At 45.6% G+C, this 25,153-nt stretch overlaps 1 protein-coding gene across 1 annotated transcript in view; it reads left to right on the forward strand.

Moving 5' to 3' along the window:
- The window catches only part of LOC119379489 (poly [ADP-ribose] polymerase tankyrase-2), a 536,202-nt gene that overhangs the window by 276,711 nt on the left and 234,338 nt on the right, over positions 1–25,153 (forward strand). The window contains exons 12-15 of the mRNA XM_037648790.2: positions 6,769–6,920; positions 18,587–18,653; positions 18,792–18,890; positions 18,949–19,042. Coding sequence (XP_037504718.1) covers positions 6,769–6,920; positions 18,587–18,653; positions 18,792–18,890; positions 18,949–19,042 — 412 coding nt within the window. The remainder of the gene's footprint in view (positions 1–6,768; positions 6,921–18,586; positions 18,654–18,791; positions 18,891–18,948; positions 19,043–25,153) is intronic.

Raw genomic sequence — 25,153 nt, forward strand, 5'->3', positions numbered from 1 at the left:
AGTAGCTTTGTAGCCGGCACCAGTACATCGTGCCCTAGCGACGTGTGGACCTCGCACGCAACCAGAGTAGATCTAAGATTGTGCACAAAAGTCAGCAGCTACGTACGCATGGTGGAAGAGAGCACTTGAGGCCGTAAACGAAACCAACCCCTGAACGGCTGCGGATATCCCAGGCTGACGCAAAACATCGTCGCCATCAGAGCATGAAGCTGAGGTGCTGTCATCTTGGGACTTGGAGCTCGTCGTCACTAAATTCAAGTCCGGTTGCAATATAGTTTCGAGTGGCGCGCGTGTGAGGGTGCTGCTTTGAGGCGCGAATTGCAGTGTACTCATGTGGTATTTTTTATATTTCACTAGCTTTCTTCTTCAGTCAGGAAACATGAACCGCAATTAAGGGTGTTGCTGAAAATATCGCACTTCGATGATGAATTATACATAACAAACTGGACATCCTTAAAGGGTGTCAGACCACCCCAAGGTCAAAAATTTTTTTAAAGTTGCAGTTTTATACCAGTGTACAAGAAAATGGAAGCCGTGAGAATTTTTCAGAATGATACCCTAATATGAGAGTTTCAGGCATTTGATGATGGCCAGTGTGCCCGCTGATTGTTTCTCACATTCCTTCTCCAGTCTCACCCTGGCCTGTCTCTCATCCAGGGTGTCTGGCGACTGGGAAAACAGGGCAAAGTCAGGAAATGGTCAGATTATGCATCAATCAGGGAATACAAGTCAGGTTTCTTGGGGATCACCAATGTCTAAGTGGTGCATAAACTTGCATGCTAGTGATAGTTTCCTCTGAGTAATAGCTACAAACCTCGAAGGCTATGCTTATGGGCTCGGCGAATGAGTCAGCAAAATATCACAGCAGTGAGGCCGATGAGGTGCGGGAATGACCATAGGCACATTGTCGGCGCTCTCACCCGCACAACCTTCGCTTCACCCCATGTATTGCATGACTCAATGACACGGGGCTTTTCTATGCTAGTAGCTGACGCTGTGTGGGATTGCACAACACCTTAGACTTCTGCGGTCCGGCGCTATCATTGGCTCATTTGATAATCGCCTCTCCCTATCGCCACATGTGATCAGATTCATTTTCACTCGGCTCTCAGTATGCCGCTATGTGATTTTGGTTTCGTAGTTTTCAAAAACAGAGTATCGGTTTGCAGCTGTTTAAGTTCGTGAAGTTACCAAACAAGGAAGCAGTGCATTGGTGCAATTTTTAAAGCAGGCCTACCGGTCCGGAACTACCGGCAGTGTGCTCATCTGTATAGAGGCGAGCACACTGCCAGTAGTGTTGGTGAACAAATTGCCGTAGGCACAGCCATCAGGTCTACATTGCAGGTCTACATACATGGGGAATTTCGTCAGACCTGCATTTATAATTTTTTTTCTTGGCGCAGTTGTTGTGTATGATGAGGCTCAAGTATGAGTTTTAACACTTTCGTGACCGCGGAAAAATCAGTTGTTTTTGGCTAGTCCAGGAAATATTTTTTTCCTGCCACAGAAAATAATTGATGCTAAATTGTAGGGTATCAAATGATAGAAGAAGAATTGGTCTTTCCATCAGTATTAATTCCAAACAACGGATTTATTTCCAATATAATAAAAAATATTCTCAAAGAAAAATGCCTCAAAAAGAAAAAAAGATTTGTAAAAACATCAGTGCTATTCTGCAAAGGGTAAACATTTAAAAAAATCGAAATACGTTTTGAATGCAAAGACCTCGTAGAATAATAGTGTAAATATAAGCTCTGTAGGGGTGTGCGAATATTCGAAAGTTTCGAATATTCGTCGAATATTACATTCGAAATATTCGTATTCGATTCAAAAATCGTGTATTCGGAAAGTTTCAAATATTCGATAACTTCGATTATTCGAAAAAGTCGAATATGCGATTCGATTATCATGCATAAAATAACTCGTCTTCCACATTTCTGCTGCGTTCGTATCGCTAAAAACGTTGCCGAGAAGAGGGACAAACATCGTAAGTACACGGAGGCACGATATCTGCCTGCGACGAGCGCCCCAATACGTATGATTTATTGCTGGTGCATCTCCGACGTGCAGCGCTGTTGGCGATCATGTAACCGTACATTTTCAATATTATGCGGCCGCAACGTGCCGCACTACCACTCGTTCACTATGCGGGACCACTTCTGAAGAAATACAGTGACCCACGTGACTGGTGGCAGACTGTAGGCACCTTCAGATAGCCCAGTCTGGCAAAGCTTTGCCCCGTGTAACTCCCTATACCAGCCACTTCTGTTCCAAGCGAGCGTGCCTTTTCAGTGGCAGGAGGGGGAGGGGGGTGTTGTCTCTGTTACAAGGGAGCGCCTGCTGCCTGATCATGTGGAGCAAGTCATATTTCTTCATGATAACATGTAGTGATTACTTTCATTGTGCCGTGATATTTGCTTGTGTTGTGATGTGCATTGTGCTAGCCTGGACATTGTGTTCTGGAGATAGCAGTGTATGTTGTGTTGCCAGTCAGGCTGTTAATGTTTTTTTTTTTTTTTTTTCAAATAGCTACATGTTAAATAAAATATTGTTACTGTGGAGGCATTTTTCCTTTGATATTCGATATTCGATTCGATATTCGAAGGTGGATATTCGTATTCGATTCGTATTTGAAAAATTTTATATTCGCACACCCCTAAAGCTCTGTAAGTACAAAGATTATTTACATAAGTACAAGACTATAGGCACTAGTGCCTATCATGCCACCGCGCGATGCAGTTTCTCGACGCGGTGAAACGAAGGCTGGCTGCACATGTTTCGGAAAAAAAATATATTTTTTCGGTTCAACTTTCCTAGCATAGCTTGCAGTTCTGGTATTTTTCAATTTTCCTGTGTATTTGTTGAAATGAACAGTGTAGCCTGTTCCAAATCTGCAAAAATCCATAATTATACTTCTCATGAGCTTCTCGTGAGATGCGACGGTCGTCGTCTTCAGATCAGACACACTCAAGAAGCCTTGAACCTTTTCCGTGGCATCACTGACGGTGGACGAATGCCTTGAAATATGTGTCGTCGACACCAACACCAATGCAAGCGCGGAACTTCAACGATTATCATGTACACATGGAGTGCGATGAATTCATCTTCTCTTCAGTAACCTCCCTCCATGGATCCGTCCCTCTCACTATATGTTGGCTTTTCGAAAGTATGCATCCACGCATACTTATCTGTGTGGTTGCATATCTCTCTGACGACTTCTGCAGTGTAAAACAACACGAAGACGGCGCTGCGCAGCGCACCGGAGCGTTGGGTCAAAGTCCACTCCGTGGCGCCTTCGTGGAGAGAACTGCACTCTTTCTGCAGCCAGCGCCAAATGCTCCCGCCCGAATGAAGTTAACACCTTGCAGATAAGAGCTGTTATTTTTAGTACACACCGGATACGTTTACATTGACGCGCGGCGGCGATAAAACGACCCGAGGAGAAGTCAAAACTTACCGGCGGATAGCTGCTGATGTTCCGGGGAGGTTTGACGCACTTTAGCCGTCCGCACTGAAGCCTGGCAAATTGAAGTCGTCTTCCGTGTCTGTGCTGCTACCATCATCCAGAGATTCCCGCTCAGATTAATTGGAATCCGTCGAAATTCGCCGTTTCTGTGGAGCACCCGCGAGCGATGTCGACGCAAAGTCTGAAACAACGAGCGCTCACCTACCTGACTGCAAACAAGCTTTAAAAATCTTCCCGTGGTGGAAAAAAGAAAATCGCAAACAAAACTGATCAAAAACATGTTATTTTACCCTTAGTATTGCGTTAGCTGTCCAGAACCGCTCACAGAGTGCCAAAACTTGAACTTGAATTCATCGATAACATACTATCGATGGGAATAGGTGCGGTCACGAAAGTGTTAAGACCATGCCAAGGTGGCGGTGCTTGGTGGTGGGAAAGATGAGCAACGCTTCATAGAAATTTGGTTTCTGTGCAATTTTGAGCCCATTTCTTATCGTCCACGCTGAGTAAATTAGCTTTTTGGGCACACAATGTTATCAGCTAAATCGCTTTGATACATAATAGACAAAAGCAAATATACAGACATTGGAGATACCAAGGAAGGCGACTTCCTCCTTAGCTCTTTTCAGGATCCCATGCTTACGGGCTGTGCTTTCCATGTTGCAAATCATGCAACACTATTTCAGCAAAGCTGACCTTTGCTCTTTCTATTCCTAAAGAATTGGAACCCTTTCTTTGTGAATTTCAGGCAGACAAACCATTGTTTACATTTCTACATCAGCAGCACTAGAGGGCATTCCACGTTCATTGCTGTCAAGAATGATTAAAAAGGAAGTTCTCGATGGAGCCGACACACCCTTTGACGATGATAGACGTACTGGGAAATGTAATAAATGTAGCCTCGTCTAATGTTGGATTTTCGCCTGAATATCGGCTCCGCAATAACAAGCATTTGTCGCAGCTTCCAATTTTACATTTTAAGAAAGGCTTCATGTCTTATGTCAAAGCTCGTGCATAGAATGGGGTGGAGAGATTGCCACTTGAGTAAAAATCGTCTGTTGGTGCAAGCTGTTTGGGCCCTATATATGCATTGTCTTTTTGTTGGTAGCCCCAGGCAACTTACTCTGGCACTTGGGGTTTTTACTAAACGCCAGTGGATGACTGGCTTGCAAGCAGAGAGTGAGCCCATCATTCCTTTGTGAAGGTGGGCGCTCGGAAGGCACTGCACAGTCACCACTCGCACATTTTGACAGGAAGCTAGAGTGGTTTGATACTCTGTTAGCAAAGATACGCTCTCAGGATCATAAAGAGCTGCAGTTCTTTGTGAAACTTGTCTCGTGCTGATCTCACGGCAACACTGCGATAAAAGGAGAGGCCCTTCTAACAACAAGGAGTATCTTTTTGAGAATTTGCAGGAAAAAATGGCTGATGACACATTGAGTGGTGTGGGATGCTGTCCTGGCAGCAAGTGGCTTAACGAAATGTGAAATGACTGACGGGATGGTGAAGACAGCATCTACGAAGAGCAGCTGGAAACAAAGAAGGGCGAGAGTCGTCAAAGTTGGAGAAAATAATTGAAGAGCTGCAATAAAGGAAAAAAAGCAAAGGGTGCAAGCGCAACGTAACACATCTTTTTGATGAATTGGTGGTGCAACATTAACAGAGACTGAAGAAAGAACAAACAAGGGCAGTCTCTTGAGTCTCCTCTAGTGTTGGCTACCAATTCATCAAATCGAACCATGCCAACTTGCCCAAATGTGTGCACTGCTAAAGCTTCCATCGTTCAGGAAAAAATACTCTCCAAGTGTAATACGGAGAATAAAGGTGATTGCAATGAATATCTTCTGTGCTCTCTGCTGCTTTTTTTTTTTATCTGCTTCATGGCATATTTCTAGAAAATGGTGTCCATTGCATTGTCACTTTTTTGGTCAGGGAATTTGAGCTAAAGTGGTTAGTTGAAAGCCTGGAAAAGTCAGGGAATCTTATTTATACAATTTGCTAGACGCGTTGTGATCCTTGCCGAGTCTTTCACCGGCAGTCGCTCCGCCGGCGCATCAAAACATATGCAGCTTGACCTTGGGGCCATAAATATCACAGCCACAGAACAAGGATTATTCTGGAGATGAAACAGCGCTTGTGTGTGCGTTCCGATGAAGCCACGACGCCATGCACCGTGTTGACGCAGCTTCTGACGTGCAAGTCTGCTCGACAGCAAAACGCACTCTCTGCAGAAGCTTGTGACTTCTAGGCCAACCAGTGGCAATTCACTGAGAAGAAAAAGAAGCTGGCTTTTGCCATCGAATCTTCTTAGGAAAATGTATAAAAAGAGACCACGTGATTTTCTAGCATTGAGGCACTGTATGTCATCGCATTTGTTGACCACTTCTGCTGATTTAAAGTGCAACATTTTAATAACATCAAGACTGCAGATTTGTAGCTGGAGCCCTGCACTTTGATAACCACATAGTTGGTGTACACTTATTTCATAATATGCAGCGTTATTGATCCAGTATTCTGTTTATTTGCTTGTGCTGAAAAAAAAAATCGCTGAAGAGGTTATTCCACAACATCCAATTGCATCATGCCCTTCTTTTTGCATAATCTAATGAAATAATGAGTGCTTCAGAGAGCTGTTTCTCCATGAGATTTGTAGCAAATCGAGATACTCATGTAGCTCTTCATAACAGCCCCATAATAATTATTCAGGTGTCTGAATGTAAATGTAACTTGCTTATCCATTGTACCCCAGAATGAAATTAGCTGCCCCAGGGTGCTCCCAGATGCAAAATTACCGGCTCCAAAGTGCTCCAAAATGGAAAATTTTGCTGCTCCAGAAATTGCTCAATGTGAGAAGCCCTTGGTAGTATCGCTGCCTGTTGAAATTTCTGTCTACACTGAAACAACACTCGACACACCCGCTGGGAAATTTCCTTTCTACGGTACTTAAAACACCACTGGTGTAAGCAGCTAAAGCCACCGTGGGAGAAGCCTGACAACGGAGCGAGGAACAATGGGTCTGCGATGTCAACAATACTCGCTTGACTCGTTCACTGTCACAGGGGATCACACTAGTGGCGATGTTGCGATGTGGTGCCAACTCAGATGAGCACCCACGCTTCCTTTAAAATGAAACTGAAATATATTAAAGACAACGTTTGCCACAAATAATCGGTCAGGAGTGCCCACATATACAGGATAATTGAACAGCACAAACATTGCAGGTCCTTCTAGGCTAAGTATGCCAGTGCTACTCTCTAGCAGAAGCCAAGTTGCCTGATGTGAAAATATCTGCTCTTTTGCAGAAGTTGATATCATCCCATGTGGACATAGTGAACTGCAGAGACGTGGATGGACGACAGTCAACACCATTGCACTTTGCAGCAGGGTACAATCGTGTGGCAGTGGTTGAATTCTTGCTTCAGCATGGTGCTGATGTTCATGCCAAAGACAAAGGGTAGGTTCATTGCTAATCTTTTGTTTGCCTGCATTTTTCCATGTTCGAACATATAAAGCCCCACTGTTAAGTGCTACAACTGTGTCCTTATCTCTTGCATGTATTGGTGCTCTTTGGCCATAACTGGACCTTCCACCATATAACACCATATAATATCACCTCTTATATTTATTAAGGTGAAAACCTTATATGCCTCATAAAACGGGAAAAGTGACTGTCGGCATTGATCTCGATATTTCTTGAGAGCGCACTTAGTTGGGTTAGTTGGTTCTGCATGACAACGATGTGGATGCGCTTTGAAGACGCGGACAGCGAGCGAAGAGTAGACCTAATCTGATTGTCATGGTGAGAGACATTTCAAACCTCACCCCTTCAAGTGAAACTGAACATTTAATCAACAGTGGTGTTGACGTCGTAACTAAGTGTGAAACTGATTCTGTATGTCAGCCCATACCGTGGGTAGCGTCTAATTTGAAAGTGAACTCACTGTGCGTGCTGAACTCTGACAAAGGAGGCTTGCAGTTAGGTCTGCTAGCCTGTATAAGGAAAAAGCCAGTGAAGCTCCGTTTTTGATAGCTATGATGATGTTTCCCTGAGGGAATTAAAAAGGAAGGCGAAAAAGCTTTGTGTCAGACTTATCGAGAGCATAAGTGTTTGTAAGAATGATGCCTTAGAAGTATTCTATAGCGCGAAAACCTACAAGCCAGATTGCCCTCTCGGGCTTATTGTATCAAGAACAACACTTGGCAGATGGAAATAGCCATTTTCCTACAAGACAAACTTGACCTTCTGGGGGGCAGAGATCCCTTCAGAGATTCAATGGAAGTAGCGGGATTCTTTGGTAACCATGAGAGCATGACCCTTGATGCTCTCTTGATAGAAGACCCTTACTGTTTGATACCTCAAGCAGACCTGCTCAAGTGCATTGAGGCAAGCATTGACAGGTATGGGTCAGTTAGCTAGCTTTCAGAATAAAGTAGGAATTCCTGTTGCAAGCTTTCCTGAACTAGTTTCCTTTTACCTTTGCTTCACATACGTTCGCTGGGACGGGTGCCTTTACTTGCAGCAAAGTGGTATTTGCGTTGGGTCTAGCTTGGTACCCGTTTTGAATGAATATTTCTAGGTCAGGTAAATGAACGTCCCAGTGATGAGTTCGCACATTCCATTGTTTTTTAAATCTTCAGGTTTGTCGATGATTTTTTTAGTAATTTTTGGTAAAAGTTTTGTTGGGACTCAAGCTGATGTTGGCAGCACTTTGACCGCCTTTATGCAGGCACTGGCACCATTGCAAGTGACCAACTTACCGTATATTGCCAATTATAAGTCGTTGTTTTTTTTTCATAAAATGACCTTCCAAAGTTCGGGGGTCGACCTATAATCGGAGTCGACCTATACGCGGAATCGTAAAGTTGACTTATCTGTGGAGTCCGACGAAAGGTCGTCGTCCTCGGATTTCCTGCTATTCGACGCATCGATAACATCAGCCGCAGAGGCAGCGGAGTCGCGGCAACAGCTATCTCCCAACGCGCGCGTCGCCTCCAGAGCCGGACATTTTTGCGATCTGCCACGACGTTTGCAAAACTATTCGCAATGCCCATAGACTGTCGCGCCGCCAAGCGGAATTCAGGAGCGTCCTCTCGAGGAGGGTTAGTAGACGACAAAATGGCAGCACTACGCAGTCGCTCCCTTGTTCGGCTGTGCTAGCCTCAGTGTTAACGCGTTGGCAAGAAAGGAACACTACGACTTTGCATGTTCCGTGCATCAGTGAACAAACCGGGCCCTCCGTGACACGAGAAATCTGATTTGTTCTTGCGAGACGCGAAGTTTTCGTGAAAATACGTGGCAACTCGCGTTTTTTCAATGCTAGCCCAGAGCGTACACATACTATCAGCTTCGCGAGGCTTTCTGTAGCCACGTAGGTTAGTTAAATGTTATCGTCTGACATATTCAGTTGAAGCTCACCCTGTTTTACTTGCATATAGCATTGGTCAGTGTTTCTTGTAGTCCATGAGTCCCATAACACTGTACGCGGGCGGTCGCACGGATCTCAAGTTGGCGACACATTAAAATATAACCTCTATCCTTTGTCAGCAAAGCGCTGTTACGAATCGTGCGAGCGACGTTTCAATCATTCGAGGACGCGTCTTCTCAACGCCTTTCGTGGAACGAACGCTTTCCATCCACGCCGTCCCTCGCCAGTGTGTTGGGTTTCATAGCCACCGCTGCGCCGCTTGTTTTTGTACGTTTGTTGATAGGTGGCAGCACACTGCAAGCGATTTGCTCCTTGACCGGTTTGAGAGCAAAATGTTTGCGCCCAGATGTCTCTCTAATTGTAAATGTGGTGACGCGGAGTGGTCGAAGTCGTTCGGCGGAGGAAATTCTTCAGATTGCTTTCAGCAGTGATGTTGAAGGAAACCATCTTGACGACGAGGATTTTTCACTGGACGTAGAAGACTGTGAAAGCACCGAGAGTGACAGCGACGATGAACCACCAGCTGCTAACTCACGAGGAGCGAGTTGCACTTCACGTCCCCTCGTGCCTTAATGTTCTTTCACGCTCGTAACTCGTAAGTCACTTTGATTGTATTTAATGTGTAATATCCTTGAGCGAGATCAAAATAAAAGCATAGTTCCTCTTGTGCATTGCATGTATCACAATTATTGTGGATATTATGGAGCGCCGCATGCCGCCAACACGCTCGAGCTCGACCAGCGAAGCGATATGGTTAGAGCGATGGAGCGTGCAGTCACGGCCACAATCCACGCCTCTCGGCGAACTTCTTCGACGTTGCGAAAAGCATACGTGTGCATTCTTTTCGATATTCATGTTTCGATCGTGCTGATCGAACCTGCAACATGCGAGTAAAGTGAATTGCACACGGCTAGAGTCTCAGCATGGCTGTGACACAAGCGCTACGGAATGGGGTGTTAAATGCTTGTGTTCCGTTGAAGACGTAACTCCGCGATCCCGACTGCGCAAGTAATGACGACGGCGTATTATGTTTGCAAACCATCACCACGTTAAACGTTTGGTCCCGTGGAGCAGCGATGGCGCTACTCGCTGGCGGCCTACTACTGCCGCAAGTCAATCAGGCAGGCTCGGTACGTACTACCTCGGAGTGCCGTTCAGCTCATACATCAATTCTAGATCATGCAGTTTTATGTAGCATGCACAGGATTTCGCGAAGCATCGTTATGCAAGGTAACGGAGCTGAAATATAACCTTTCACACCGCAGCAAATAATTAGGTGGCGAGTACTTAGCACTTTCCATGGTTTGGGAAAGTATTTTAGTCTCATATCCATTTCAGCGCAGCTCATGACTTCATCTGTTGAAAGTGGCACGGGCCGTATGTCCGCACGTCCTATCTGTTCCTATGCCAACGTTGTCCTATGCTAACAAACGGGTTGACCCTCCTCCTGGCGGCATTTTGAAAAGCACGGCGCGCCACCTATAGTTCGTGGGCATTGTGAATAGCGAAACCATGCGAGGCGAAACTACGGAGTGCGTTTAAGATCGCCGTGCGGCATTAATGCGAACTGCTTGGGAAACACGGTCTCGAAAGCAGCATTTCAAACCTTTGATAGAGGGTGAACGATGCTCTATGAATAAAGAGGAATTTACCTTGCGATGCGCCCTGCAGTTTTGTTTTCATACAATAGAAACGATTCGTTGACAAGCCATCGGCGTCCGTGCGGGCTGGCAATACTTCGCGGGGAACTAAACCACATGACCAGTCACATGCGCCTACAAGCATCTTCGTGTCTTTTTGCACTCACGCCTGTTCGCCATTTCTGCATTTCGCTTCGCTTGCGTGCAGTAATGTGCGCGATTTACGACGCTGCCAAACGGACGCCAAGATGCCACCGCTATGCCGGCAACGTACAGCGCTGCTTTCAAGAGGCAAGCGGTCCTCTACGCAGAGTCGGAAAGCAACGTTGAAGCAGGGTGCAAGTTTGATGTGTCGGAAAAGTGCGTGAGGGAATGGAGAAAACAAAGGACCAAGATCTTCGCGTGCACTGCTACACGCCGTTCCTTTCGCGGACCGAAGTCTGGACAATGCTCTGCCGTCGAGGAGGCGGTTCGAGATTGGGTTCACGACCACCGGCACCCGTTCCGACGGCGAGCAGCAGCAGTGGCTCACACGATGGCAATGACCGTGACTGCGTCCTTCTCTCAAGTGACGACAAGTCGTAAGCAATGTTTCACGGGCAAATAAATGTTTCTTTGCATCACTTCCTCTTCTGAAAAACTTATTGGTGAGCTATGGCCACAGCATGAGGCTGTGTTCGGAGTCAACTTTTTTTCCCCCTAGAAGGGGTTGCAAGTTGGGGGGTCGACTTAAAATCGGCAATATACGGTACTTCCTTAAATGAATCCACTAAATTTTTAGACTTGTGCATCGCCTTTCGTATAAGCAGACTTGCTGCGGTTGTCAGCCAAGAAGTAACAAACTGATTTTACCCTATGGGTCGGCCCATTCCGAACTCGTAAAAAGGAGCATCACTAACAATTCACTTAAGATATCATGCCCTCGTCTAGTACAGCCATGTTTTTTTGAACAAGTAGGTCGACTAAAGGTGCCAAGCTACCCTGACCACGTGTAATGTCTGTAGTAAAAAGATTAGGGAAGCAAAAGTGGTCAACAGAACAGCAATAAGTTTAACACGATGGTGAAGGTAGCGGCCATTCCATACATTCATAGCATATCTCACAATCTCAAGGAAACTGCTCAGAAGGCGAGTGTGAAGGTCGTATTTTCCGCCCCGCAAAAATTATCCAGACTGTACAAATTGGTAGAGCCTTGCTCCAGTAGGCCTCCTGTCAGCAACATGAACCGTAAAGAAAAATTGTTTCAGTGTCAAAAGGGTGTAGTCTACGATGTTCCACTTTCTTGTGGAAAGGCATATTGGGTGGTGCCTGAACGAGCGCCTAAGAGAAATAATGTCAAGAACAGTTCCAACGGCCATCTCGCAATGCACTGCCAAAGGTGCTCGTGCACCCCGAAATTTGATCAGTGCACCGTCATATCCCACAACCATAATCAATCGGCAAGAGTCATAATAGAAGCCAAATCGATTTGGGAACGTGCAGGATCATGTATTCGTATAGCTTCGTTGACGTTATCTAAGAAAGAGATGCAGTTTTTGAGTAATTTGTAATGTTGTGTCATGTGCTTCAGTGTGTGATGCTCCCCTCGTTTTACTAATAAACTAGTTGCGCTGTGTTCTTCAAAGCGCATCCACATCGTCATCATTTATTTGCGCGTTGTCTAACTGCTGCTTCCCGGTTCACATTTTGGGGTGGACAGGCAGTCGGCTCTTGCTGTGACAAGAAGCATAGAAACTCTTTCACTAAATGTGCGAAAAACGTGGTTTATGACCTTACATTACGCAGAGCAATCATGACAGAAGGCATGTGATGGCAAACGTTTGAACACGCTTTGCGCGACACCCACCTGACCGACATGACACCAACACCGAGAAGTCGTTGACATGCATGACACCGATGCCAACATTCGGCTGACTTATTAGTATATATGTTGTGTCACAGCTAGGGAACACCGATGACAGCAAGTAATTATGTTTGTGTTTTCGTGATGACAAAACCAGCCTGACCAACCGGCGCGTTTAGCCACTGCATGAAAATTTCACGCTGAAAATGCTATTGCTGCAACTGCTGCGCTTGCATGTGTACTTATTCGTGCTCACGCGTACTCGAAATGTGTTTTTGAAGTTGAAATGCACTGTTCTCCAGCCCTTGCCGTTCGTCCACATGGAGTTTGAGCAGGTGTAGATCTCGCTCAGCGATCGAAATTGGTTGTGCTATAGGCCTATAGCACAGCCAACGATCGATCGAGTTCGTACACTACCAGTGAAGTAATTGTCACAAAATAGGACAAAGTAAGCTGCTCTTGTAATTAAGGCAGGATCATGCCAGCTTCAAGAGAACAACTATTAGTTAATACGGTGGCACACAAGACATGATAGAGTAATTCTTTGGGCAAGTTCTTTGGGTGTATGTTGTATCCGCACTGTTGCCTTTGACAAGACCTGAGAAGCAGCAAACGACCCCGACGCCACACTGCCAACATGATCGGCAAGTCACTGTACTTTCTTTTTCGAAGGCAGCCAGTAGCGCTCGTCAGAGATTGTATGGAGGAAATTGGTTGTGCGCACGCTGTTATGAGCGCGCGCGCAAATTTCTTAGTTAGTGAGAAGCGCAGCTTGCCTTCTAGACAAAATAAATAAATAAATTGGTAAAAACAAGCAATAACTCTTGACCCATTTGGGCGTTACATGTTCTCTGCATGACCATCTATGCGCACAGAGAACAAATGCACTGCAACAACACATTATCATGATAAAGAATGCTTAGCAGCGCAAACGACAGGAGGGGATAGAAGAGAGGAGACAGAGTACTATCCCCGCTGTTAAGCACTCTTTATCATGTTGTACCAACACACCCAATCCTACTGTCTCTTAAAGGGGTCATGAACCACTTTTCCAAATAATGATCTAATGACCTCAGTATCGGAGTTTACTGCCTCCCGAATCGATTGCCGCAAAAATTTCTCGAATCCATCAAGAATGAGCGGAGTTACGGGGGTTTGGCACACGCTCTCAGCGCTTTCTCTCTTTTCTCGTGCCGACGAGCGCACTGGAAGCTAGACAGGGAGGGATGGCATGGGGGAAAGAAGTTACATTAGCGCGCGTCTTGAAACGCGATCGCTTTCCCGCTGTGATTTGCGTGCGCGAGTGCGGCTACCGTGTAAATTTAGCAGACTGAGGAGTGCGGCGCGTGCAAGTGGCAGCACCCCGTGGCAAGAAGCTCATCTCATCCAGCTATCGGCCACTAAGCATGCTATATCTCTTGCGACGTAAACTGGCAGATCCGTGACGTCAACGTGCAGATGCCCCGCCCAGCGACGAGAGTGAGAACCGGCCTGTTTAAAAAGAGGGCGCCTGAGGAAACGGCAACTTCGCGTTCCGCTTGTGGCCTTTACGCGGCGCGCACGACTGTAATATTTTGCAGAGCAGTTCATAGCCGTGTCAGCTTTCCGCAGGATGTGTTTTTTCAACAAGCCCAAGGGGTGCTTCATGACCCCTTTAACACATTATGAAGCATGCAAACCGTATATCATGAAGAGCACAAAATGTAGGATCAAACTATCAAAATCAGTATAGTATAACAGTCCCGAATGAGCCGATATACTCATATCGGCTCGCCTCAGTACATAATGCAATGCCTCTTATATGCGAAAATTTGCATTTTTTTTCAGCATTTCATCATTATTTCATTGCACAGTTTCAAGTGTACACCAAGCAAACAACGAGCAGTGGCCATATGTGGCAATGTAAACTAATGCACCACTTTCTGATGGTGTCATGTAGGCCTCAGCGGGCATTATTAAAAATATTAACAGAAATAACAACAATGACAGCAATCAGTTCAGGTCCAACAGGGACAGGCACTCTATGTCAACGTTTATATGTTGAGGTATGTCTCTGGGTGTATCGTCAAGACTGAATGAAATCTACACCAGCTCATACTTAATGCAGGCGACTGGGGAGCGCTTGACATAGCGCATTTATTCTTTCGAAGCTCGTTCAGTTTTACGTTGGTGGCAGTTTTGTTTCGGTGCGCTCCGACTCGTTGAGTAGCTCAAAGCAAGGTGACTGGTTTTGTTGCCGTGAACGAGACAAAAAAAATCTTACTTTATACGATGACTTGTGGCTGTCAATCGTGCCGAAGTCTTCGTCGGCATCGGTTCCTAGCTTAAGGGGGGACGTGGCAATGGGAATGGTAAATTTAGTCAAAATGTTCAATTTTTCATTTTTTTTTTTTTTGCAACCCTCAGACCATCTTTTAAATCATGGTGAAATATTAGAACAAAATAAGCTGCAGAGGTTCAGGAACAAGCCCTTTACTAGTGTGCTGTCATCAGAAACTATAAGATAACTGGGCTTTAAAAAATGCGGATCTTGCAGCTTTTTCTTGGCATAGTGCCGTCACCTTAGCATCGTAAACAGGAGAGATTGGAGCTCAAGGTAGCCACAATGCTGCATTTCTCCTTTAAGAAAGAAAACCAGCTACCTTCAGAGTTCCATTTTCTTTGCTTTGAGCTCAATTTTCTTTGAGCTCCATTTTCTCAGCTTTCATTTTTTATGCAGTTGCTGTCAGCCCTGTGCCATTTTACAACAAATAAAGATATAATCATTCCCTTTTTTGCACTTAGATCCTGGAACATTGGTGAGTGCCATAAAGCTGCCCATATTTGTCTGATTTTCATAATTGCCGTTTTGTAAAAGTTGTTATTAAGAAAATATGTGCAGACAGTTTCAAATATTTTTGTTTGCTTTTTGGAACGTTCAAAATTAAACCAATTGCTTTACAACACAGATTTGGCCCTTGTGAATATCCTTATGCAAAAATTTTGATGAACCTATGTCCGATACATTAAACAATTTTGGGATGACAATGATAGTCTGTCAAGTGTTGTAACTCAAGAACTACGAAGATAGCTCAAAACTAATTTCAGTTATGATATCAGCATAACAAATCACATCATAAATTTCACCCCTTTATCTCCATAAATAGCAAGAATAGTTTTTATTGCCACGTCCACCCTTAAGGTATGAGGCCAGTGGTTGGAAAAAAGATTTTAAAAAGCGATAAGAAGTAGGGATTATTAGTCTACATTATAAAGCAAATCCTATTTTTGTTAATTTTTCATAACTAAAAATGTCATTAAATGTGAGCCTTGCGAACACTCCTAACTCAAATTGCATTCAATAAAAAAAGCTAATTTTTTTGTACGGACATAAAAGAAGCTTTGGCCGGTGCAATGAGATCAGATAAATATTAAAAACATCGTGATTAAATAACCAAAAAATATGCACTAACAGTAGAGGCAGCTTCGTATAGCAGGTGGCCATATTAAACCTTCTCGCATGATCTTGCTTATTGAGGTTCATTGCGCACCCACTAATGTGATAAGGAAGTATGTAAAGTTTTAATGAAAAATCTTTATTAGCAGAAAAGTTATGATGTTCGCATACGGAAAAATTCCAAGAATTGTGAGAAAATCAACAAAAGAGATTTGAAACAAGTGCACCGCTTACACAAGGTGATCAGGAGCGCTAAAATCCTCTATATTTGTAGCTAGTTACATCCTGGACCATACTGTTGTGTGCCTTTGCTCTGCTCGAGTGGCAACTCGTCATTTTTTTCTAGCTTGCTTTGCAGCATCAGTGCCGTGACAGGATACTTTTCCGCTGCGGTGCCGATCATTTGTGAGGCAAGCTTTTGCAGTGTAGAGGCCAGGCTCGATGCCAACTTTCTTCAAAATATCAACTGTGCTTCTGTTGCCATTACTTAAATGACACACAGCAAATTTGATCATTGACAGGCTCACATACGTGTTCTTGAGCGTAAACTACACGTGCACAACGTTGTGCATCTACCTGGTGAGAAGTTTGACTTTTATGATTAAAAATGGTGCGTTGACAATGCTGTTAGAGCATTAATACATGTTTGCACTTGATATGATTTTTAAATAGCCAACAGAACACTACATATCAAGCTGATCTTATGGTGCATACAAAACGGGCACTTTCGGTTTCGTAGATGATGGGTTGTCTAACATTTTTGCTTGTACCTTTGGAAAGAAACTGCATAGACAGAAACATTACGCAGCAAAATGACGGGCAATAAATTGCGCATTGAGCATGACGAAAAACCAAAAATGACATTTTGAAAAAAAATTTCACTTTTTCCACTTGATGCCTTAAGCGTCCATCGACGAAAAACAAAAATTACTCAAGCGACAGAAAAGAAAACTCGTTCCAGCTTCTGTCATGCCATGTGCACCCGACGCTGTACGTATCGTTTCTCGCGGCGCTTGCTTAGGTGGCACCACAGCGCAGTGTTGGCACTGTGTCAGGCAACATCTGCTCTGTTTTGACGTGTGAAACTGTGTTATAGTGTAGCGTCGTCTGTGCAGCTAGCCCGATTGATAATAGTTAAAGTTTCCACCTGTTTGTGCATGGTTTTTACTAGGCATGCCCTACCAATAAGGCATAATGAATAGAGTTGCTCCGTTCACTGGCACGAGGTTGACTCGATGGATTTGCAGCTCGAAACAGAGCGTAGGCCGTGGTCGTGTGGCGCTTCGACTTTCAATGACGAGACACCTGTATCCACATTCTTTTTCAGCTCATTGCTGCCATTCTTCAGCACAGAGAGCCATAAAGCAGAACAGTGTCAATTGCAGCATGCAGCAGCAAATGTGAGATGTCACCGAAAAGCTTCAAACTAATGTTACACAGCACACGAAGTTTTATCACCGTTAAAAAGGACCTAAAAAAGAAACTTCGGTTGCGCCTAGTTGGTACATAACTTCCAATGCTTGTCGCATCTCTTCTTTGCCGTCCGTCCTGGTTTGCACTGAAGTTCTCAGCTTGAAAGAGAAAGGGCTGTCACATGAAGTCGAGTTGTTGGTACGTGGCGACAGAAAACGCACACAACGGGACACTATGAGAACTACGAGATACACGACGTAAACGAAGTTTCAGGCGCTTTAACATGACACTCAAACCGGCGCTCTCGGCTGCGAGCGCACACTAGCACACTCTCGAGCGGTGGTCACTGTGAGGTTGATATGGTGGTGCCATCTAGTAAACCAGCCTGCCAACGCTCCTTTCGGCGCGCATTAAATTGTATTTACTGTGCGCCGTTGTATTCTTTCGTAAAAGTATTTGAAATAAACACAAAGCAATATCTGCAGGTTTTTAATTGTGGAAATGCTTATTTAGCATTGATATGACGAGTATTGTGAGCGTGGTATATGGATAATTTTGACGCATCTTTAAAGTAATGTGATGGCCACAATGACAACGTTCCAAGATGTCAGCATTCTTGTGGTTAGTGGTCTCGCAGCCCAGCTTTTCCTCTACAGTCAGTATATTAAAGGGACACTAAAGGCAAATATTAAGTCGACGTTGATTGTTGAAATAGCGGTCCAGAAACCTTGTAGTGCTACTTTTATGCCAAGGAAGTGCTTATTTTAAAATAAAATCACGTTTTAGTGGTTCACATCGCGTTAGCGCACTTCAAATCACCCGCCTGAAATCCGACTTTCATATGTCATTGCTGTCGTGCCCAACGTTGCTCACCTTTACTGCGCGGCCGCCGACACTAGTAGCAGCAGAGCGAAAGTAGCGGGACCCACAGCAGCAACAACGGCCATCGAAGCCATCGAAGCTTGCCGCAATCGCCGCAATGGATGTGGACGGAGAACTTGACAACGAGACATTGGCTCGCGACGCTGGGCTCCAATTCAGCGACTTGAGCCCCGATGAACGCGGTATGCTACTGAGGGCTCGTAGTGCCAGCGTCGTTGCATGCGGCATTTTGTGGAACTTTCTGTCAGAGCGACTTTCACGAGCGCGCAAAACTTACCCGGCAGTGCGTGATCCCAAAACTACCACTGATTTTGATTTGTTGCGCAAATTATGTGTACTTCTGAGAGTAATCTGACTTCAGAAGTCGTAACATTGCTGTGTGCCATGGGTGAGTTTTAAAAATTTTTGTACTGTTAAAAAGAAACTGTGTATGCAGCTGTAATTTCAGCATGTGTACAAGCATGTCTGCTCTGTTTATAGGGGCTTGGTACCTTTGCATAATGCTTGCTCCTATGGCCATTATGAAGTAGCTGACCTCTTGGTGAAGGTAAGCAAAACTTGCATTTTCTAATGTCTTTTAATGTAATTGCAGTGCACCCGTTTTGGCACCCGTTTCTGATGGGGCCGAAGTGTCAGTACATTGTTTTTTCCTCGTGTGGTCAGTGTCTAATTTCTTCCTTGGCAGCATGGGGCCAGTGTAAATGTATCTGATCTCTGGAAGTTCACACCACTCCACGAAGCAACTGCAAAAGGGAAATATGACATCGTCAAGCTGTTGCTTAAGGTACGTACATCGTATATCATAAGTGGAATGCTGACTGGTCTGCTTCTGTCTGCTTTAGCATGGAGCTGACCCAAGCAAGAAGAACCGTGACGGCAACACACCCCTTGATTTAGTCAAAGATGGGGACCAAGATGTTGCGGATCTTCTCAAAGGTAGGGTCTTCATAATGGCTTCAGTTTTTGGAAGTGTGCTACTATGGAGATGTGATGCCAACCAGCAGGGTTGGTACAGCTGCACCAGTTGTGTGCAACATTTACAACTTCTGCACCAGCACCCCCGAGATTTGCGACACAGCTGGTCACGAGTTTCGGGGGTGCTCATGTTTGAGGGAGATGGAATAAGATGCATACTTGTGGGACGGCATAGCACATGGGATATAATCAAACACAAAAATCTGAAGCTAAAACTGTATGAATATGTTTAAAATGGCATACGGATCCCTGGCAAGAAGCGAGGCTTAAACATCACAAACGATATTTATTGTGAACCGTTTTAGGTCGATTCTAGCTGCAAGTGCTCGTGAGCACGGGCTTTGATTAAGCACACTCCCGGCCGCCAAGTCACTCGTTCAGCTCGAGTGAGTAAAGTTTTTGTATCGGCCTGGTGGTAACAACCCCTTGTTGTTGTTGAATCTTGCAAGAACGTACGTTTACATCAGCCCCTCTGTACATTTCAAGAACTCTTGCAAGTTTCCACATTTGTCGAGGTAATTTCTCATCTTGGACTATGACGATATCTCCTGTTTTAACTTCGTTGGTAGTTCTCTTACGTGAAAAGTGCGCTGATCAAAGTTGCAGCAGATATTCTCTTGTCCACTGGCTCCAAAATTTCTCGGTTAGGCGTTTCCTGTATGCATGCCGTCTTACCGCTTCCGTGCACGTCAGGTCCATTGGCATGTCGTTGCTGCCCTGTGGTAGCGTCGTTAGTCTTTGCCCAATGATGAGGTCTGCTGGGGTTAATGCACGAGGTTCCGCGCTGTCCGACTCGAGTTCACGACCGTCTCTACTTCCGTGAGCACAGTGACCAGCTCTTCAAAGTTAAGTCGAACTTTGCCGAGAACCTTTCTCAGTGGAAACCTTATTGTCCGGACTAGACGCTCCCACCATCCGCCCCACCATGCAGCGCTGGGAAAAATGAACTTCCAGATGATCCTCTTTTGACCGCCAACACGTTTTCTTGGGAAAACGTCTGGAAGAGCTTCTCTAAGTCTTTCGATGCCTTCTTAAACGTTCTTGCATTATCTGAATAAATTACGCGAGGGAGACCCCTTCGTGCTACAAATCGTCGTAAACACATGAGGAAGGCTTCCGATGTCATGCTGGAAACCAGTTCCAGGTGGACTGCACGTGATGTAGCACATACGAAGAGCGCTATGTAACATTTTCTCTCCCCTGCTGTAGTCGCAACAAAGAGTGGTCCTGCAAAGTACACTCCGGTGACTTTGAATGGGTTCGTCGATGATAAACAATGACGGGCTATAGGAGTAGTTGGAGCGTCGCCTGGGCTAATACTGAAGCGTCTGCACATATAGCAAGCCATGTATGACTTTCTTGACCAATGGTCGTGCCCGGCAGATCCAATACTGCTCTCGCAACTGCGACAGAGTGTCTCTCACGCCTCCGTGTAGTGTTTCGCAGTGTGCTCACATTGTCAGTAACGTAGAAAAGTGATGATCGTGCGGGAGGATGACTGGATGCTTTACCTCCTCAGATGGTTCAAGGTGTAACGGCGCCCACCGACCCGAAGGATGTTGTTGGCATCCACGAACGGGTTGAGGTCTTTGATGCGAGAGGTTTCCTTTGCAGATGTGCCTTTCGAAATCGAAGTCATCTCTTCTCTGAAGGCTTGTTGCTGTACATGCCTGATCCAATAATTTTCTGCTTCATGGATCTCTTCCGCTACTAGAAATCCAGTGTGTGCTGCGTTTTTCTGGCGGCAGCATTTAATGAACCTGAATATCCAGGCTGTGACCCTGAGAAGTTATTCAATTCTGGTGTAGCTGTCATTGTTCAGGAGCGATGTCGTCGTCGTCTCACTGGAAATCGCAACGTGAACGGCAACCATTTCAGAGGTGATCCTGTCGTCGGTGCTGATAGGTTGTGACAGTTATAGAGGCCATCGGTCTTCTGATTCGCATAGCCAATCTGGTCCATGTCGCCACGTGCTACTGGACAATAATTTATCCATCGAAACCCCACGTGTGAGCAGGTTGGCCAAATTCACCAGTCCCGGGCAATATCTCCACATAGAGGGATCTGTTTTTTCCCTGATCTCTTTCACTCTGTTAGACACAAATTGCTTCCATTTCGTTATGTCGCCTTTTATCCACGACAGCGTGATTGTAGAATCCGACCACATTGTACAGTGGATCTCGAAGTCTGTGATTGCACTTGATACATAATGAAGTAGTCTTGCTACAATAAAGGCTCCAAGAAGCTCTAGCTGTGGCAGTATCATCGTCTTGATAGGTGCTACACGTGCTTTTGCGATCAGCAACTCGGGCCTCACTGAGCAGCTCGTTACGGCGTAAAGCGCTGCATTGTATGCGGAAGGGCTTGCATTGCAAAAAACATGCACCTGTAGCTCTCGGGTCGATTTGGGCAATTTGGATCCGCTGCCAAGATAACACAGTACGGAAACATTCTGCAAGAGCGGTAGTTGATGCACCCAGTCATGCCACTCATCCTGAAGATCCCGAGGTAGGTGCTCATCCCACGCTATTCCACATGTCCATAACTTCTGGAAGAAGATCCTTATAACAATGGTGAATGGTGCAACAAATCCCATTGTGTCGAATATTCTTGAAGCAGCTTGAAGAATGAACCGCTTGGTATCACACTTTTATAAAATCTAGAAGGCCCATCAAAGAAAACGTGAAAGTATCCGTGGATGGATTCCATGTAATTCCAAGTACTTGTAACACTCGTCTCGTGGAGAATAGCCAGTTCCTTGCCTGCTGACTGTTCTTCATGCTCCAATGCGTCAATCAGGCTATCTGAGTTGGTCGTCCATTTCCGTAGTGTCATTCCTGCTTGCTGCATAATCTCCTTGGCTTCTCGGCAGATTTGAAGTGCTTCTTCATCTGACTCTGCTCCAGCCACTAGATCATCCACGTAGAATGATTCACTGAGCAGTTTCGTTGTTCTGTTTTTGCTTGAATGCAGACTCTTTAGATGGTGGATTATAGTTGCCGTTAATAGGTAGGGGCTACAAGTTGCTCCGAATGCCACTCACGTCATTCTCCACTCTGAATCTCCTCTTCTGAGTAATGCAGTGCTTCTTTTTCCTGAAACCAGAGGAACCTGAAGACACCTCTGTCTTTCTCTGCAATTGAGATTTGAAGGAATGCTTTCTCAATGTCGGCTAGCAGAGCTATACGGTGTGTTCTGAAGCGTAATGGTACCTTCACAGGATCTTGGTACAGGTTTTCACCCTTTTCTAGGTATTCGTTCAATGAAAGGCACCCTTTTGCGTGAAAAGAAGCGTCCAAAACAATTCTGACCTTCGTGGTTAGTGCGTGCTCTTGGATGACTTCCCTTTGCGGCATATAATAGACCTTTGTCAAATCCAGGGGTGCCCCGTCAATTACTTCCGCATGTCTCGCTCGCAGGTACTCCCGGATGGTGGTGACATAAGTCTCCAAAAGTCCTTGCTTGTTCGAGAGTCGGGAGAGAAGTTTCCAAAGTCTTGTCATGGGGGGGGGACTTGCTTGTTGTCAGAAAGCTCCACGTCTTCCTTCCAGGACAACGTTACTTCGTATCTTCCGTTCGTAAGACAGACGGTCTCTTCAAATTGTTTCAATACTGGACTGAGCTTTCTCTCACTGTCAACGGCGTCTGATATTCTTACGCTCTCCTGTACACTCGTTTTCAATATGCAGACCAAAATCCGCGAGTCTGTGACATCCGATGTCGTGCTGCTGGCGTTGCCTTGAAACATCCACCCTAGTTCGGAGTTCATAGCAATAAGTGTTTCATTGCTTGCGCATCAAGTGACCTCTCTCGTCATCACCGTCCACATTTGGTTGGAACCGATGAGGATGCTTATGCCTTCTTCCCCGACAACGGATCCGTATAGTAGTTGATCAGCGATGTCTTTTCCAGACCTCTGGATTTCAGCGACGAACGGTGAGCTTGTGGTAGTTGCCTCGATATCTTGGCATATGTGCAGAATTTCTATGGCTTGTAAGTCAACTTCCGCGTGTGAAAACTGGCTCTGCAAACAGAGCTGCACAACACGCCGCTTCTGCGCTGCTCGACTTGACTTGCTTGCAAATGTTTTGAGCGCAATGACGGTGGATCCCACACATGGCAGCTTCAGCTTCTTTAATAGCCTCTCTGTGACGAACGTGCGCTGACTGCCTCCGTCTATGACACCTCTCATGTACCGACATGTAACATCTGTTACGGCCCAAGCCCAAAATGTCTGCAGGAGGACGCTCGTCGATGAATTCTCAAGGGTATGTCCATTCGTCCCCAGAGGTGCACACATAGGTGTGTTTGTGCTTGGTTTGCCTGGTGATATTCTGGCATTTGTCCTGCCGGTTTCGCGTATCTTCTGGCTTAATTTCTGTGGATCACACACGCTCGTCACATGACGTCCTTGACAAGTAGAGCACGTAATCTTGTGCCTACGATCACACGCCCTGTGACTTTTTGTAGTGCATCGAAAGCACCTCATGTCTCCTGATAAAATGTGCTTCTTTTGCGGTAGCGGGAGATCCAACGAGCAGTCTTCCGATGTTGGCTCGGTTTACAAAATACACACTTCTAGGTTACTTTCATGGCATTCATATAGAGAACTGAAGACGTGGGCTTCAAGCCATGAAACTGGCGCGATTTATTTTGCGCATTCTCCATGTGGCTGTCTCTTCCTCGAGGGTTCGCGAGCTCGCTTTTCTCTAAGCTCTCCAGTTTGATGGACAAGAAATTTAATAGGTGTTCTAGCTCTGTGATAGAGGCTGCATTACTGCTGTCGCTCGTCACGCGATTAGCGCAAGACCGGTGGTACTGTACATCGAGATTGTGTGGTAGAGCCAGCAGCAATATGTCGCACAGCATTGCAGAAAAAGACGCCTTGCTCACCCCAAGGGTCTCCAGTCCTCGGATGTTGATGACGACCTGGTCGTACAGCTTGTGAAGAGCTGTTGGGTTGCTTAAACGGACTGAAGGCAATGTACGAAGCCTGGAGAAGTACTTCTGTTCGAGTCTCGTTTTGTCACCGAAGCGTCTCTTGAGTATGTCGATGGCGTCCTTGTAGCAAGCTTTCGTGGTGGCAGGCCCACAATAGCTGAAGCTGCGTCGCCTCTTAAGAAGAACCTCAGGTAGTTGAACTTGTCCGTCACAGTGAGGCTTCCGTTCCGGTGAATCATCTGGTCAAATTGTTCCCAGAAGTCGTTCCACCGACACAGATCACCAGCAAATGGGGCGATGGTAAGCTTGGGTAGCTTGGTACCAGAGGGTCCAGCGGTACTGGCTACTGACGAAGTCTGAAGCTCCGGTGTTGATGACATGGTCGCAACCATGCGGTCGCGCTTGCTAAACAGCTCACTCATGACGCTGGTAGCGTTGTCCTCGTATTGAACGACGATATTGTACTCTTGCGCAAACTCTTCATCCGCTGTGTGGCTCTCTAGCTCCTGGTTGATTTGGTTCAGCTCATCGTTGTTCGCCTTGAGATGTCTGTAAATGGCGTTGAGCTGATCTATGGTGGCTGTCGCATTGCCGAGAAGAGCTCTTGCCTCGTTGATAATCCTGGTGTTGAGAGGTCGTCTCGACGTCCACTTCGATTTCAGCCACTCCATGCCGGTCAGTTCACTTGTAGCCTTCTGGGGTTCCTGGTTCGGTCCCGGGTTTCGGCACCAAATTGTTTAAAATGGCATACGGTTCCCTGGCAAGAAGCGAGGCTTAAACATCACGAACGATATTCATTGTCAGCCATTTTAGGTCGATTCTAGCTTCAAGTGCTCGTGAGCACTGGCTTTCTCGGGGAAGGAGTCGCTTCTTCTTCTTTGGTCCGACACGGTGCTGCGCTTGATTAAACAAATATATACAAAAAGAAACATCAATAACTCCATACAAGCCTTAACCACAACAATAAGTCTTTTGACTTTTAATCACAACTTTAGGGCAGCAAGATTAGCGTTGCAGTTTGTGGAGATAGGTTTGCGAGACGCTTACCCTACGAGGCGACTGGTAAAGGACGCGACGTTCTCCACTGCCGCAGCGAACAAAGACGCTACGGCCGGGTTCGTCGACTCTACA

Source organism: Rhipicephalus sanguineus, chromosome 1 (assembly GCF_013339695.2).
Source record: "Rhipicephalus sanguineus isolate Rsan-2018 chromosome 1, BIME_Rsan_1.4, whole genome shotgun sequence".
Taxonomy (NCBI): domain Eukaryota; kingdom Metazoa; phylum Arthropoda; class Arachnida; order Ixodida; family Ixodidae; genus Rhipicephalus; species Rhipicephalus sanguineus.